The sequence below is a fragment of the Acinonyx jubatus genome, chromosome B1 (genome assembly GCF_027475565.1).
Source record: "Acinonyx jubatus isolate Ajub_Pintada_27869175 chromosome B1, VMU_Ajub_asm_v1.0, whole genome shotgun sequence".
Taxonomy (NCBI): domain Eukaryota; kingdom Metazoa; phylum Chordata; class Mammalia; order Carnivora; family Felidae; genus Acinonyx; species Acinonyx jubatus.
In genome coordinates, this window is record NC_069382.1 from 197,140,527 (window position 1) to 197,157,519 (window position 16,993).

Below are 16,993 nucleotides of genomic sequence, written 5' to 3' on the forward strand. Positions count from 1 at the left end.
AGAGAGCAGGGGAGGGGCAGAGAGGCAGAGAGAGGATCCCAAGCAGGCTCGGGGGTGCCAGTGCAGAGCCCCACCGGGGCTCGAACTCACGAATCATGAGATCCTGACCTGAGCAGAAACCAAGAGTCAGACACTCAACTAACTGAGCCACCCAGGCTCCTATTTTTGTTTTTGAAAAGTAGGCTTTTCAATTAATATGTTCACGCCTAAAACTTCATCTCCAGCTCAGATCATTTCCCCAAAATGGACTCCATCTGTAACCTGGGATTACTAGCTTAAAGGAGGTTTGGGTTTTTTTGTAATTGCGGTGAAAACACGTAACATTTCTAAGTGTACGTACAGCGTTAAGTAGATTGACAGTGTTGTGCAACCAAGCCCCCGACTTTCTCTTCTTGCAAAAGTGAAACTCTGTATCGGACAGCATCAGACAGCAAGTCCCCGGGGCCCTGGCACCCATTATTTTATTTCCTCCATGAATTTGTCTCCTCTGGGGAACTTCTGTGAACGGAGTCATACACTGTTTGTCTTCACGGCTTGTTTTACTTGGCAGAATGTCTTCAAGGTCCATCCCTGTTGTAGCATGTGGCAAAATTTCCTTTTTATGGCCCACATTCTTCCATCTCGGAATCACTCAAGCCCCTACTCTTTGAGCATGCTCCTTGTCACTGGGGCGGGCACTGATGCACCCAACTGGCCGCCATCCCTCTTCCCTCCTGGGTCACAGAGGCCCAGTTTTGTTCAGGCGTGTGGCAGAAACGTACTCCAGGAATATGGGCTCCTCAGCCAATCCCTGCCCGCTGGCCGCTGGGAAATTTGAGAGCTGCTGGTGGCTTTGAGGAACACGGCCAAAGCCAGCCTTCAAGGTGTGTTCCTACAAATTAGGAAAAGACCCCCTTCCTCAAGACCCAGTAGTGGCAGGTGCAGGAAAACTGTCACAAGAACTTTATCAAAGGTGCAAAGACTGTAACATGAATGGCATCCCCTAGAGCTGTGCAGTGCACGACCTGCATGACCGTATATGCCGCCCTCAGCTGGCAGAGATTTTCCTCCCTGATTAAAAAAAGAAACAAAGCACATAGCTATGAAAACGCACCCTCTCACTTTGTCAGGTCTTAGACGTTGCTGTGTGACGGCGTGATGCTTGCTGCAGAAGCCACTGGGCAATGAGGACAGAGTTAAGAGGGTCATAGAAGAGCTTGAGTGGCCAGCAGGGTCACTCCACCGCACAGCCGCAGTGGGTGCTGCTTACATCACAGTCTGTGAATGGTGCTGGGAGGTCCTGGCTGCTAAAGGGACTCAGAGCCACGTACCTCTGGACTTACGGGTGATACGAAGCCATATTGCTTAAGCCACATTTAGTCAGCATCTGCCTCATAAGCACTGCCTAGTGGATCCTTGTGACTCATTTGGCAATTCAACATCTGTACCCCTTTTTATGTTTGGGGAATTCATCACTTACGCACCTTGATAGGTGCCAAATCTATCTACCCCCGTTTAAGTTGGAAATACTAGACTCTCTTGCAAGAGTACTGTCATGTGACCTAGCATCCACCAATCGGATTCATCCACGCCCAACGTGACTAAGAGCTAGTGAAGCCAGTGAAGGGTTGGGAGAGCTAGGGGGGTGTCTCTGGCGGTGCAGACGGCGGGAGTCCAGGCGCTGGGGCAGACGAGGGCACAGTAAACCGAAGCAGCATCCTGTGCTCAGAGCAGGGCCAACTTCCTCCCGGGCCGCTTCTGCGGTGTGGACTGTTCCTGGAATCGTCACCCTGAGTCTCTTCTCAAGCCCTCCCTGAGCTTCTGGAAACTGCCTAACTGGCTAGGGTCAGCTTCTGTGCCGGCAACTAGGAACCCTGACAGATTTCGGCCATAAACCTCTCGCATTTGTCATTTTAAGGCAAAGCAATGTGTAACAGCAATAGTTATAATAATAGTTATGAATTGTAGGAGCAGTAACATCACACATATAAATAATAACAATGCTTAGTGATTTTATTAACAACTCTTGGTCAAAAGGGAAAGAGGCAGACTTTATCTATTTATATATATATTTTTTAACATTTATTTATTTTTGAGAGACAGAGCATGAGCGGGGGAGGGGCAGAGAGAGAGGGAGACACAGAATCCAAAGCGGGCTCCAGGCTCTGAGCTGTCAGCACAGAGTCCGACGCGGGGCTCGAACCCACAAACCATGAGATCATGACCTGAGCCGAAGTCAGACACGTATCTGACTGAGCCACCCAAGTGCCCCAAAGAGGCAGCCTTTTGAAGGGATGAATCTGGAAAGAACTTCCTGACCAAGAAATTCAAAAACGCTGCTGGCTTACAGACTCGAGGTTATGTGCTGTTGTTCACGATAAATGCCCAGTAAGAGGTGGAGACCGACGGCAACATTCCAGAGATGACACTCAACTTTCAAAAAGGTCTTTAGCTTTCCTTTATGAACCATTTTAGAAGCACTTTAAATTTGGAAGCTCACGGAAATCACAAACTTACAGAAGACTCAGAAAGAGAGTATAAAGAATTTTATTTTTCCGCAGGATCTGACAATAAGCCGCTGATCTGCTGATCTGCCACCCTAAAGACTTCAGTGAATGTCCTCCAAGCTGCACCCCCCTATGTGATCATGGGGCAGCCGCCGCCGTCAGAAAACGCACCCCAACCCATTACCGCCATCTCATCTCAAGACCCGGTTCAAGTTTTGCCAACTGTTCTTTTTTTTTGTTTTCATGTTTATTTCTTTTTGAGAGAGAGAGACACAGCGCAAGTGGAGAGGGGAGGGGCAGAGAGAGAGAGGGAGACACAGAATCCGAAGCAGGCTCCAGACTCTGAGCTGTCAGCACAGAGCCCCACGCGGGGCTTGAACCCACGAACCGTGAGATCATGACCTGAGCCCAAGTCGGAGGCTCCTCTGACTGAGCCACCCAGGTACCCCGCCCAGCCAATTGTTCGTAATAAGGTCTATTATAGAGCAAAGGGATCACGTTTACGCCGCCTTTCCCAGACTTGCATGACCTTGACACTTTTGAGGATTACAAGCTAATAATTTTGCAGAATTTCCTTCGAGTTGAGGTTGTCTGAGGTTTGCTCATGACTAGGCCTGGGTTGTGTACCTTTGGCAAGAATGTCCCAGAAGTGATGCGATGCTCTTCTCACGGCATCTTATCAGATGGCACGCAGTGTCAGTCTGTCCCATTTCTGGTCATGTCCACTTTGATCACTGGATTAAGATGGTGATTGAAGAAATAGCCAGCCACAGGCCCAGCGTTGGGGAAAGAAAAGCACAGGATGTATCTAGAACAGAAAGCAAGGATGTGTTCAAAGAATGACCAGGATACGTCAAAAGGACGCAGAAGCAGCCTTGCATGGGCTCCCACTGCCCAAATCAGAGCCTTCTCCACTTTAGCTATTCCTGCCACCTTTGTAACTTGTTAGCATTTTGTAGTGAGGTACTTTGAAGCTACATAAATGTTCTGTTCCTCGTCAAGCATGTAATTCACTCAAGTGTTTATATTTAAGTGAATACGTGGTTTCCCATATTCCTCATTGCATCGTGAACGTTAGCCACCATTGTTTGTTCTGATGATCCCACTGTATCCAGTCTGCCAGTGGGGCCCATCCATTCAAGCTGGCCTCTGTGTCCTTCTAACTCATCCCCAACCTTGTTTGGACACTCCCTTGCTTTCCGTCTCAGCCAGATGTCTGCACATATCTCGGGCCCTCCCTGCTCCAGTTCTGGAACTGACCATTTCTCCATGAAGTTCTGGTCCCTTTTAGTGGAAGATGGTATTTAGAAGCCAAGATCTGAGAGCCAGGGTGCTCAAGATTATTGGGATGTCACTGCTTCCAGCTGTTTCCAACAGGCAGTACTAGGGAATATTTGTAAGTGTGTACATAAATTATACACACATATCTGTGGTTCTGTATAAACGTAGAATGTATACACAGAAGCACAAGTTTACACGGATACCTCCAATTTCAACCCAATACCATGGAGCTCATTCTAGTGTTCTTTCTTTTCATCTTTCTCTCCCTCTGCTGGCACTCCCTCTCCTGCATGGAAACCTTTTCCCTGATCGGCCTCCAGTCCCTGTGCCAGTCTGCCCCCTGAATGCACACCCTTCTCTCCCCTTGGGCTGAGTCACCTCACAGGACTGACTTCCTCTACGGATGCCCTCCTTGCCCTTCTCAGGCTGTGACAAGCTGCACTGCATCGTTCCCATGCATGGATGCTCTCCTTACCCCACTGGGCTCTGACCCCCAGACTACCAGCTTGGGGACTTCTAATCCTTCCTGGGCTTTCATTTCTCAAGTCAAATGAATGAATGAAGGTCCTTGGCACTCATCTCTAGGTAACAAGCTACTTGATTTCCCCTGTTTACCGTCATCTCCACTACTAGAATGACTAGGGGCAGGACTCTGGGACTGCCTCTTCACGGCTGCATCCTCCAGGGCCTAGAGCAGTGCCTGATACATAGCAGGAGCTAAGTAACAGTGGTAAGTAAATAAAGACTTCTGCAGCAAAATGAATTTCTGAAATGGTTCTAAGCAGGGAATCAACATAGCCAATTCACGTTAGCTGACAGCGAAGGAGGAAGATTGGTGTTAAGCTGGAAGGAGGGAGGCCAGTTGGGAGAGCATCGCTCTGGTGGTCTGGGGCAGGTGGAGGGGGGTGGGCAAATCAAAGGTGCATTCTGGACGTTGAATCAATGTGCTTCAGTGATAGAGCGAGGAAGGCGTTGCTGAGAAGGAGGGAGGAGTCAAGAATAACACTGACGTTTCTGTGGTTTGAGTTCTCTGCATTGATAAGCAGACACAAATTTAAATTACATTTACATACCGAGTTGGTACTCATTCATTCAAGAAGTATCGTGTACCAACCATGTGGCAGCCGAGCACTGGTCTCTGTGCTAGGAATTCAGCAGGAAACAAAAATTCCTGGGGCGCCTGGGTGGCTCAGTCGGGTGAGCATCCAGACTCTTGATTTCAGCTCAGATCATGATCACAGGGTCGTGGGATCAAGCCCCACATCGGGCTCCAAGCTGAGTGTGGAGCCTGATTAAGATTCTCTCTCTCTCTCTCTCTCTCTCTCTCTCTCTCTCTCTCTCTGCCCCTCTCCCCTGCACAATCCCCAGCTTGTGCTCTCTAAAAAACAAAACAAAACAAAAAACAAAGAAACCAAAACAAAAATCTCCTGCCCTCCAGGGGCTGACATTCCATGGGGAGAAGTGGGTAAGACACAAATTAGTAATCACATGTCAGGCAAGTGAGAAGAAAAACGAAGGAGGCTAGAGAGTGACAGGGATCGGCAGTGCTGCTTTAAACGGGAAGAAGAAGAGGGCCTCGTTGGTAAGCTAACGCTTAAGGGGAGACTTTGAAAAGTGGCCCAGTGAGCCATGTGGACGGATACTGGACACTCGGATGTTTTCGGAAGAAACAAAACCCCGAGAAGTATGGCCACAAAACACTATTGAAGACTCAGTCGTCACCAGCCAGCCGATGCAAATGACGGCTGGAGAGGACAGAACACAGAATTTCAGACTTCACAGCAAGGGGAGTTTGGGCACGAAGGGCCGATTGCAGAGCAACTGGCAGAAGGCAATTCAAATTTGCTAGGGAACCCGGAAGTCGTTTCAATTCCACAGATACATAATCCAACTGGGGGGGGGGGGAATTTATGAGTTACAATAGGAAATACACACAAAGTCCCGGACGCCTCCAAATTCCACCACATCTCAGGCAGGAGTTGGACCACTAGCTGGTCACCACAGTGCTCCGCAGAAGGGCCGAGGGTCAAAAATGCTTCAGAAGACTCTTAAGGCCCTGACCATGAAGGAGGCTTGGCATCGAGACTGAACACACAAGGGGCGCCTGGGTGTCTCGGCTGAGTGTCTGACTTCCGCTCAGGTCGTGATCTCGCGGTTCACGAGTTCGAGCCCCGCGTTGGGCTCTGTGCTGACAGCTCAGAGCCTGGAGCCTGCTTTGGATTCTGTGTCTCCCTCTCTCTCTGCCCCTCCTCCGCTTGCGTTCTGTCTCTGTCTCTCTTCAAAAATAAATAAATGTTAAAAAAAAAAAACAACAAAATAAAAGACTGAGTAGATAAAATGCAACCCAACGGAGGAATACAATCCATGGTCAATTAATCAGTTAATCAAGGGGAAACACGTGCATGCGAGTTTTGCACCCCCAGAACATCTGTTTTTAAATCAGTAAGTAACTTGTAACTAAGTTTCCTGAATCAAGGTCCCTAATATCCCCACAGGGGTGCTCCTTCAGCCAGCTCCTGGAATTAAGAGAACACGGGGAAACTAACCTGCAGTGTATATGAACAGGAACGAGAAACAAACCTTGGGGGCTGTAGCCACAAAGACTTTGGGGTTGACGGATGCAGAGAGACACCGAGCCTCAACCCCAGGAAAGGCTGGCCGGTCCTTCCCACACCCGATCAAGCACAGACCTTCAACTCCCACCCGCACCAGCGCCCACATTCTTGCTTCGCCTCCCCGCCTCCTCCCCCGACCCACAGACCTCACCAAGCTTCCCACGCTACAAACGTGACCCCTGAGGCTCCCTTGCTCCTCGGTCTCAATGGCTCCCGGCACTACCTCTGTTCCCACTGAGAAATTCAGAAGGGCAGGAGCACAGACCAGGATTCCAGAGACCGAAACAGCCTCTGTAAAGGACTTGCCTTTGTGCCCAGGTACTTTCCTATAAAAATGCCTGTTTCACACGTTATTCCCAGACCTGTACCTCGGCCTGTCATTATAAACATGTATGTGTTCTCATCGAACCCCCTCTAGCGATTCTGGAAATTGCACCCTGCCTGTCCTGTGGCTTTGAGCATCCACTAGCACAGGCTCATGAACAGGAATCGGTTCTCTAATGAAGCCCTCTCTCCTCTGCTCCCCCCTTTTACTGGTCCCCGCAGTGACCCCCAGTCACTCCCCAGTGCTGCAGCTCAAGTCCCTCCCTGAGCTTCTGATGCCCCCACTGGTTTCTACTCTTAGAAGTTGTACTCGGCATTCAAGGACAGTCATTTGCTCTCAGGCACCCTACGGTGCAGTTACCTGTCCCAGCTCCTCCGGTCCAGGCCTTCCCTTCACATTCCTGGTGCCCTGGAGCAGACCGGAAGCACATTACACGCCCACTGGCTACACAGACCTCAGCTGCTGAAAAGCAGGGGCTCAGGCCAGATGATGGCCTCAAGTTCATCCCTGTCAAGAGCTCACTGTCCTGTCATCTCATCCCCACAGCACCGGCCACAAGTGATTCTCCCTCACCGTTCCAGGCTCACAGAGAACCTCAAACTTCAAGCAGCTCAGTCCTGCTTGCCGAGGCTGCGCTCAAAGAAGCACGTTCGTTTCGAAAGAAATGTATTAACACATGCAGGGACTTTGGTCATTTGAGCAACGTATTTATGTGAAAAAAAAAAAAAAAGAGGGGAGAGTTTTAGAGATCTTTGTTTTTCAAGGCAAATGAACACTTATTTATTGCATGTCTGATTTTGACTTCCAGTCCTGGTGAGGTCTACCCTGATCAACTAGATGGGCCCTGATGATGGCTTTTCCTTTCTCCAGTGTCCCCGGACCCTTTGTAGATGGTCTCTTTGACGCAATACTCCGGAACGCACGCATTACCACAGTGATGGTATCCAAACTTCTTTGTCATTCAGGGTCGGCTAGGTTATCTACATAAAGTCACCTGGCAGGTGGCGCAACACAGCCCAGACAGTATGCCACAGAACACAGCTCTCCTCGGTCCCACGGGAAGTGAAGTTCCAGAATACACACACAACCATCTTCCATCTACGAATGGCTTCTACTCCTTCTCCGTCTTCCCCACAGCAGTCTCACCCCTACACGGGTCACCAGGTACACCCAAGGAGTGTCGTCCATGCACCTCTAAAGGTAGAAGATTCTGGTCCCACGTCTACACAAGTCCCAGACAACAATCAGGTCACATGGATAAAAGCAAGGTGCAAGGCCATGCCCCAACATTTCAGACACGGTGAAGTAACGTGATTTAACGTGACAACTGAAACAACTTTTCATTAAGCCCCATTTCCCCTGCAAGAGTACTTCTCGGACAAAAGTTATTTTTCAGGACAGTCTAACCCAACTCAAGCCGGCATCCATCGTGTTAGTTCAGACGAAAGAACGAATTCTGCAGACCTTACTGTCCCCAGGCACGGCTGGACCGGCCGGGAAACATGCAGACCCAGGCCCAAGAGACAGGAGTGCTTGCATATCATTCAAAGGAATGCGAAGGAATGCGACCCCCCCCCCCCCCAGCTTGTACACGTACAAGTAGTTAGTGTAGGCTGGTACAACCAGCTGGTCAACATAATCATCAGATGTACCTAATGAAATCTCTAACATAAGAAATAGAGATATTTTTCAGATTCCAAGTGTCTCAAGATAAAACACAGTTCCTTGAGACCACACCAAGGGGCAGCAGAAATAACTAACACGTGTTAAACGACTTCACCTCCAACCTACAGCTCTCAGGGGCCTCCTGCCCCAAATTTCGCCCTTAAAAACCCTCACTTGGGTGGGGGTGGGGGGTGCCTGGCTGGCTCAGTCAGTAGAACCCAGGACTCTTGATCTCAGGGTCCTAAGTTCAAGCCCCACACTGGGCATGGTGCCTACTTAAAACAAAAACCAAAACCCTCATCTCTAAGCCATTGGGCAGTTTGGCACTTGGAGCATGCGGTCCCCATTCTCCTAGGTGGTGTCATACCTAAAAACAGCCTATTCTTCTTCACTGCAAAAGCTCCATGTCAGTTTTTTACTGGCTTGCTGTGTACCCGGGAGACACATCCTCCTCTGGTGCGGAGACATAACCATTGACCCTAGGGGAGGCTGTGACACACGGATAAAAACCAAACAAAACCAGAATAAACAACAAGCTGTTTCAGTTTCCTCGAGTTGTCAGCCCAGCCTTACCAGGTGACCAGAGTCCATGAACTGTGAATCCGACGCACAACTGGCAGAAATTTGCCATCAAGACACTGAGTCCCAGATTTCTGCAACCTGATGTTTAAAAAAAAAAAAAAAAAATTTAAGTTAACCACCCACCCTCTGACACGAACCTGGAAATTTCTAGTAAACGCCTACAGCTTCACATTTTCCCATTTTTTCCCCCTGTGTTCTCACCCTCCCCTATTTTGCTCGAAGGGTTAGGTTTTCTTTGGTTCCCGCCCCCCCGCCAAGTGCCTAGGCAACTCTCCCTGCGGCAACTGTCCTATGGGGACTGACTCTGGGGTTTCACAAAGACAAACTCGAAATTATTTTAACTCTTCTTGAATTGCCAGCCGGGGCGGGAGGAACCACAAAACTCAGGACGTCCTAGCACCTATCCAATCTAGCACGCACCCATTTTCCTCTTGACCTCAACTTTGCTCCCACTCCCCTCTTGACCTCAACTTTGCTCCCACTCCCCAATTTCCGACGCAGTGCGACTGAGGCTGTACCTTCACTCCTGGAATATTACTACCACCCAGAAAACTGTTCAATCACGCTGACGGCAACGACCAGGACCCGCATGGGGCCCCGCCGGCCCCCGGCCTTACCGCCCGCCCTCCTTCACGACGATTCGCTTCTCTCTATCCGCCGGACCAGCTCCACCAACATCTCTGCCATCTTCGCGATCTCCTTGGCCTTCTCCTCCGCCTTCTCGCACCGTTTGGTCCCTCTGCCCTCGACTCCATCGTCGGGATTCTGAAGATGGTTCAGGGCGCTCTCCTCCGAGGCCTCCACCTGCGTTTTGATTTGGATGAGCATATTGTCCATCTCCCACAGCTTGCTCCGGTTCCGCATGTACGCCCGGCCGTGCTCCCGGGTCAGCGCCGCGATGTCCTCCCGCATCTCGTTGATGACGGGCAGCAGGAACTGCTCGAAATCCTCCTCGGGCTCCAGCACCTCCACCTCCTCCGGCTCTGCCAGCTCGACGACGTCCAAGGGTCGCATCTGTCCCGCCAAACCGTTGCTGCGGGCGTCGACGGGTCAGCAGTGCTGCCGAATTACCTCTGCGAGTTCCTCCTCTCACGCCGTCCGCTTGCAAACCGCTCCGGGAAGCAAAGCCTGGAACCCACACGGAGGCCCGGCGGCGGAGCGGTCCGCGCAGCCGTCGCCGGCGGTGGGCGCGTTCGCGCCACTTTCGGGACTTGGCCCCGCCCCCTTACGGCCACGCCTCGGACGGAGCCCAGGCGCGGGCGCGCGCACGCAAAGGGGACTCCGTAGCGGGCGGGCGCACGCCCGCCTCCACCTGCTTCCCGCGCCCTGCCCCGCCCCCTTCTCTAATAGGCCTTTGGGAGCGCAGAGGTTCTTACATCCCGGACTTTTTCTTTTACTTAATTTTTTTTTAAGTGAAAGCAGTTCACCCTCCCTCGTATTTGAATAAGACAGGCTGGCGTTCAGAGCGCTTACCATCCAGGGACGCACTGCTGTAAGTGCTCAGATTAATTCATTTAACCTAATTCAATAAACCTGTCAGATGAAAAACTGGTTAAAAACTGTGCTTTTGGTCAGAATTTGAACCTGAGCCATTTTGGGTCTACTGCAGTCGCTACTCTTAACTACAGTACCTGCTCTCTCTTCTGGGACAGGGCCCTTAAGTCAAAAACTGGGGATCTTAATTCTGTACTCTCCACCACTGGCTCCCAGCTTTTTTTTTGTCCTGGGGGGATTTCTCTCTCTCTGGGTTGGGTTGTTCTGGTCAGAGTGTTTTGGCCTCTCTTTGAGGTAGGGGAGCTGAAGGGACTCCATTTTGGAAAGGCTCTGTCTCTGCTGTTTTTCTGCTAAGCTCCATTTACTCAAGTTCTATATTTTGCATCCGAATAAGCCAAAGAAGCTGTGTTCCCATTTCCAGGGGGAAAGGAGATAGATTTGTCTTAGACCCCCCCCCCAAACACCTGATAACATCTAAAACGAGCTGGATCCCAAACATGTTCCACGACATTAGCTTTGAACAAACCTCAGCGGATCAGTACTCCCCTACCTTTGATGATCTATAGAATAACACCATTATTCACCTGCCACTCGCCTTCGGTCAGACCCTGCCCTGGGTTCCTGAAGGAACACATACGCTACACCCCTTTCCAATATAAACCCCTAACCCCAAGTGAGGAAGAGACTCATTCTCCTTTCCTTTCTGAGTCTCCCAGACATTCTATCTGCTAAATGCTCACTCATGCTATTCGGTAAACTGTTTTTCCTTTTTCTGGCTCACAAAGCTGGTCCTGCAGGGCCCACCTCTGGGTCCTTGGACCCAGGCTGCCTGCATCATCTTCACCGGACTGTAGGCAACCCAAGACAAAGGGCCACTTCTGATTCGGCCCTGGGCTTAGCCCCTCCTCACCATCTGGACTCAAGGACCTTAGGCAATGTTTTAGAGAGAAAGCCTCCTTCCCTAAAATATAAGTGTCTCTGCCATACCGGAGGTTCCTCGAGGACAGGTCTGGTCTCAGTCCTCACCACCTACAGGACCTACAGAACAGCAGGGCCCCGTCAATGCTGCTTTAATGTTCATTTAACAAAAAGTTTTTGAGCACTGACAGAAGGCCATTGTGGAATGGCTGGAGTCTATTTCCAGGCATGTTCAACCTGTGCCACCCTAGCAGTAACTTGGAGGGACCCCGCTTGCACAGCGGCACAGACTGGAGCTCTCGTTTTCCAGTCTCATAAATAAAGACCAGCGATCCCAGCCTGAGTATCTGTCAGTGGGAAGATGCATAAGTGAGATGATGTGCATCAAAGTGTTCCGCAAATACCAAAGCACCAGCAGATACTAGTGGTGATAACATTATAACGATTATGACAGTGAATGGAGGTTGTTTGATTCCAAAGGTTTTGGGGTCAGACACATCCTTCATCAGGTCCCAGTCCCTCCAATTACTTGCTCTGTGGCCTTGGACAGGTTGGTTAACCTTGAACACATCTTTCTGGGTGTCAGTTTCCACCTGTCGCTCTAGGGTGGGCATTGGACGTATGATCTCTAATGATCATAATATGATCCTTATAGTCCATAATAATTATATGGTTTACCCAAGATTTTATATCTTGTGTCCTGAGCGCCCCCTTTCACTCTCAAAACTTTCCTTGTTTGGTGAACTGGAATTTATTAAAATTATGAAGTGTTCATCGAAAGCACCATTGAGAGAGGAAAAGTGCAAGCCAAAGAGTGGGAAAAGATCTTGAATTTCAGTAGCTATATGACAAACGACTCATATTAAAATTGTACTGAGAACGTCTATAGATCAATAAGGAAAAGACAACGCAATTTAAAAATCGGCAAAAGACTTGAGCAGGCACTTCACAAAAGGGAATATCCACATGGCCACAAAGTATATAAAAAGGTGCAAAAGTTCATGATTCATCAGGGAAATGCAAGTCAAAACCACAAAGAGTTAGCAATCACTATACATCCACTAGCGTGGCTGAAAAGTAAAATATTGACAATACCAAGTGTTGGGGACTATGTGGAAAGAAGCTGAGAACTTTCAAAGTCATCAAGAATATCAAGCTTTCAGGAACCTTCCTTTAGTTTATTTCTCTTCTCTTTCGTTTCACTGTAAGCAGCAAGAGGAAACTAGGGAAGGTAGGAAGCTCTTCACGGGCCCTTGACATGTTCTATGTCTGATCTGGATGGAGGCTACACGAGTGTGTAAAAGTGGACTGAGGATGTACGCATCTCAAAATAGTTCCCTTATACCTTCGCGTGTTAAAAAGGGTTCAGTGTGTGAGCACGTGCGCGAGCACGAGCGTTCAGGGGCTGGAAACCGATTGGTGCGCGTGCGTGACCGCCCGTGTGCGCGCGGAAGCCGGAAGCAAGGGCGTGCGCGCGCGCGGAGGGGGCGGAGCAAGGCTGGGAGGCCGGAAGTTGGCCGGCAGCCCGGCCGCAGCCGGCAATGGAGGGGCTTCCAGCCGACCGTGGGCTGCCGCCCGAGGGGCCGGCGGCAGAGGAGGCCGAGCTGCAGGGAGCTGTCTGGAGCGGGGACAGCGGCAACGTGTCCCAGAGCCACAGCAGCGCCTCGGGGCCGTGGGAGGATGAGGGCCCAGAGTCGGGCGCGCCGGGCCGCGACCTGCCGCTGCTGCGCCGCGCCGCCGCGGGCTACGCCGCCTGCCTGCTGCCCGGAGCCGGGGCGCGGCCCGAGGTCGAGGCCCTGGACGCCAGCCTGGAGGACCTGCTCACCAGAGTGGACGAGTTCGTGGGCATGCTGGACATGCTGCGCGGGGACTCCTCCCACGTCGTCAGCGAGGGCGTGCCTCGCATCTACGCGAAGGCCACCGAGATGCGGCAGGTCTACAGCAAGATCGACCGACTCGAGGCCTTCGTGGCGATGATCGGCGCCAGCGTGGCCAGGATGGAGGAGCAGGTCGCCAGGGCGGAGGCCGAGCTGGGCGCTTTCCCCAGCGCGTTCAGGAAACTGCTGCACACGATTACCGTGCCCTCCTTCTTCAGCAAGGCGCCCTCCGGCCGGCCCCAGCAGAGCGGCTACGAACCCCCGGTCCTGTTTCGGACCGAGGACCACTTTCCCTGTTGCAGCGAGGGACCTCAGATCTGAGTCCCCCGGGCAGCACTGCAAGGGCACGCTGCCTGAGATTATCTCGAGTATTAAATCAGTTGGAAATTCTGCTGATAGACATACACGATGTTGGAGTCTGACATGTTTATCTTTTGCACACTCTTATTTCCCCGTCTTCTTGATTTCACGTAAGGATGTTTGGTTTTGTGTGTCTTCCAATGCTAAGCTGAGAGCTGCTTGGTCCGGGATGGGACCGGGTTCGGAGAAGAAAACGAAGGAGCTTTTCTGTGCACTGTGGCCGAACTGCTATGTTTCTGGGTTTTACAGCTCAACTCACAGTATTATTTTTTCAAAGTTTATATATTTTATACTCTTAGGAAAAACTGCTGAGCTGTTCAGGTCTTGTCGTTGTCCGATCCTAGTAGCGATAACATTTTCTGTAGCTTACTTTGAGGGTAGATGGTAAGTTGTTTCACGTTATATTAAACTTTTCATATCATGGGTTATACACCGAAGGAAACGGTAGAATTTCTGAGATGGATTGATTTATCGCTTCTAATTCTGAAGTTGTATTTGAAAGTATGCCCCCACAATCTTCGTTTGTCCACAGCAAACAAGTCTACATGTGGTTGCCAACATTTGGTTTGTAACTTAAATATTAATAAAAAGTTTACATTTTATTGGAAAGGCTTTTCTTCTGAAAAGGACTTCACAGATTTCCTTTTTTGTTTGATTGAAAATAGACCTGTTGCTCATGATTTTAAGGATAAGGAAAAGTGGCTTGGGAGCACCTCCTTTAGAAGGCTAATGTGAGGAGTGCCTGGCTGGCTCAGTCGGTTAAGCGACCAGTTCCTGATTGTGGCTCAGGTCATGATCTCACAGTTGGGAAGTTCCAACCCGGAGTCAGACTCTGTGCGGTCAGTGCAGAGCCTGCTTGGGATTCTCTCTCCCCCTCTCTGCCCCTCCCACACTAGCACACTCTCGCTCTCTCAAAATAAATAAACTTCAAAGAAAAAAAAAAAAGGCTGAAGTGAGAAACCTTACCTGGTATTTCACAGAATTGTATGTTTCTTTCCTCTCAAAGTAAACACTTAAATCACTTGTGTGAATGAGTGGTATTAGGATTTTGTTCTTTCCCCCTGACAGCATGGAATCTGAAAAACGTTTTGCCGGCGTAAGGGCTTTGATCTTGACCTGAATCTATTTTATTAATGGTCCTAGAGGGCGCTGGACCCCAGATACACATACAGCTTAGGCGGCTTTTGTGTCATTTTTCATAGATCTCAGAGGCTGGTAAAGTAGGCATATTGTCACTTAGCCATATATCATGAAAAGCCGCTAACATAGTCTCCACCTTGGCTTTCTTCTGTGTCGCACATAATACAGTTTTTTATTTAGGTAGTTCATTGATTACAAATTAAGGAACTCCTGAATTTAGAAGCTGAAAGCACCCGTGAGCTCCATTTAATATTGGGCAATTACTGGGGACTGCTGTAGTTAGTATATTCCGATGACGTAGTCACTGAATCCGAAAATACGTTTCTTACATAACTTCCGTGTTGCTAAAATGCTTTTTAAACTTGTTAATATTAAAAGGTAGGTAGTGATTAGGGAAAATTATGAAAAAACTTAGAATAATTTTTCGGCTGAGATTTAATATCCCCAAACTCCAGAAAGCATAAGTTAACAAGTGTGCTATAAAGTAAAACTTTATTAGGAATATATAATGCTTAGATATTTACTTTCATTACCTACAAAAAAGTAAATTGGGTTGAGAAAATTAAAAGTAGAATAACCAGTAAAAGATCACTTACTTTACTTAAAAAAAAAAAATACTGGACACGATTCTTTAAAAAACAAAATAAACTTTAAATATTTTATTTAAGATTAAAAAATTTTTATAGTATTTATTTATCTTAGAGCACAAGTCGGGGAGGGGCATAGAAAGAGGGGGACACAGAATCTGAAGCAGGCTCCAGGCCCTGAGCTGTCAGCACAGAGCCCGACATGGGGCTTGAACCTATGAACTAGGAGATCATGACCGGAGCTGAAGTCAGATGCTTAACCGACTGAGCCACCCAGGTGCCCCTAAGATTTTATTTTTAAGTAATCTCTACACCCAACATGGGGCTTGAACCCACAACCCTGAGATCAAAGAGTTGCATGCTCTACGACTGAGCCAGCTGGGCACCCCAAATATAGATAAACTTAAAAAAAAAACAAAAAAACGCTGGTTTAGATGATAACTTACATGATTACATGTACAGCTTATCTCTAAGTGACCTTGGGTTCTGAAATTCTCTTAGTCACTTGGTGCTGTCCTTGAGGTCCTAAATAGAGATTAGTGTGTGGCCTTGTTTGGAATGGGGACTTGAAGCCGGTTTGCATAGCTTAAGACAGATACTAGGTGAAAGTCCCTGGTCTCAAGAATGGGGGTTGCGGGAGGCAGGCCCACCTCTGCCCAGGCACTGCCGACTTAAGACCTTCCAGCCCCCTCCTCCCACCCCAACCAGCTGGAGATTTAAAGGGGACCCTTCTGGATCTTGGAAAACTGGTCCTTCCCCCTCTCAGAAGTCCATAAAAGTTGGGGGAGGGGGCCAGTTGTCATGTGGGTGACCTCTGCAGACCCATCTCTGCTGCTGGGTCTGGAGCTCTCCTGCTTTCCAAAATAATCAGGGATGGGGTTTAAGAACGCTTGAGAGGGGCACCCCACCAACCACACCGGAGTCAAGATGTTCTTCACTCCCACACCTGCTTACAGAACACAATGAGCGCTCAGTGTCCCAGAGCCCAACTGACATCCGCTTAGTCCAAGGGCAGCCTCAGGCGTCCAGAAGTCAGCTTACGAACACACATAAAATTGGGTACTAATGAGCTGGTAAGCACCTTGTGGCTTCTTTTCCTCTGGCCAGAACTTGAGGAATACGAGCCTTGGACCGGACCGAGAAGGGGGATCTGTCATGGGTATAAAAGTGTAGCCCCAGGGCACCCCGGTGGCTCAGTCAGTTAAACATCCGACTTTGGCTCAGGTCGTGATCTCGCAGTTCATGAGTTTGGGCCTCACATCAGGCTCTGTGCTGACAGCTCGGAGCCTGGAGCCTGCTTTGGATTCTGTGTCTCCCTCTCTCTCTGCCCCTGCCCCACTCGCGCTGTCTCTCTCAAAAATAAACATTAAAAAAAAATTAAATAAAAGTGCAGCCCCGTGTGAACCTGCTCACTGTATGATCTAGGACGGGCCCCCAAAGGGCCAGACAGTAAGTACCGCAAGGCCGCATGGCCTCACCTACTCGCTCTCCCCTTGTGCAGAAGCAGCCACGGACCACATGTAGACACATGGGCAGGCGGTGTGCAAATAAAACTTTATATATAAACCAAGTATTTCTTGAAACAAAAGACCTAAGAGGAGCAAACTACTAATGGTCTGGGATTTTAAGATTTTAAACCTATCTCGGTTAAACTGCCCTCAGA

General features: G+C 49.4%; 2 protein-coding genes across 4 annotated transcripts; one reads left to right on the forward strand and one right to left on the reverse strand.

The window, feature by feature from the left end:
- Positions 1 to 2,175: 2,175 nt before the first annotated feature.
- Positions 2,176 to 10,099, reverse strand: LOC106982714 (MORF4 family-associated protein 1). Of its 3 annotated transcripts, XR_008296435.1 has the most exons (3): positions 9,572 to 10,099; positions 8,946 to 9,032; positions 2,176 to 3,294 (listed from the first exon to the last, which is right to left on the reverse strand). XR_008296435.1 is itself a non-coding variant. In XM_053217614.1 (2 exons), exon 1 carries the CDS (start codon positions 9,966 to 9,968, stop codon positions 9,585 to 9,587), a length of 384 nt encoding a protein of 127 aa, XP_053073589.1. In that variant the 5' UTR covers positions 9,969 to 10,099; the 3' UTR covers positions 2,178 to 3,294; positions 9,572 to 9,584. The 3 variants fall into 3 exon arrangements, 2 of the variants coding, with proteins under 2 accessions (XP_053073589.1, XP_026932048.1); XM_053217614.1 differs by lacking the exon at positions 8,946 to 9,032 and having other exon boundaries at positions 2,178 to 3,294; XM_027076247.2 differs by lacking the exon at positions 2,176 to 3,294 and having other exon boundaries at positions 8,882 to 9,032.
- A 2,752-nt stretch (positions 10,100 to 12,851) lies between these two features.
- On the forward strand, positions 12,852 to 14,205 carry BLOC1S4 (biogenesis of lysosomal organelles complex 1 subunit 4). Its single transcript, XM_015080907.3, has one exon. It carries the CDS (start codon positions 12,908 to 12,910, stop codon positions 13,562 to 13,564), a length of 657 nt encoding a protein of 218 aa, XP_014936393.2. The 5' UTR covers positions 12,852 to 12,907; the 3' UTR covers positions 13,565 to 14,205.
- The last annotated feature ends 2,788 nt before the right edge of the window (positions 14,206 to 16,993 follow it).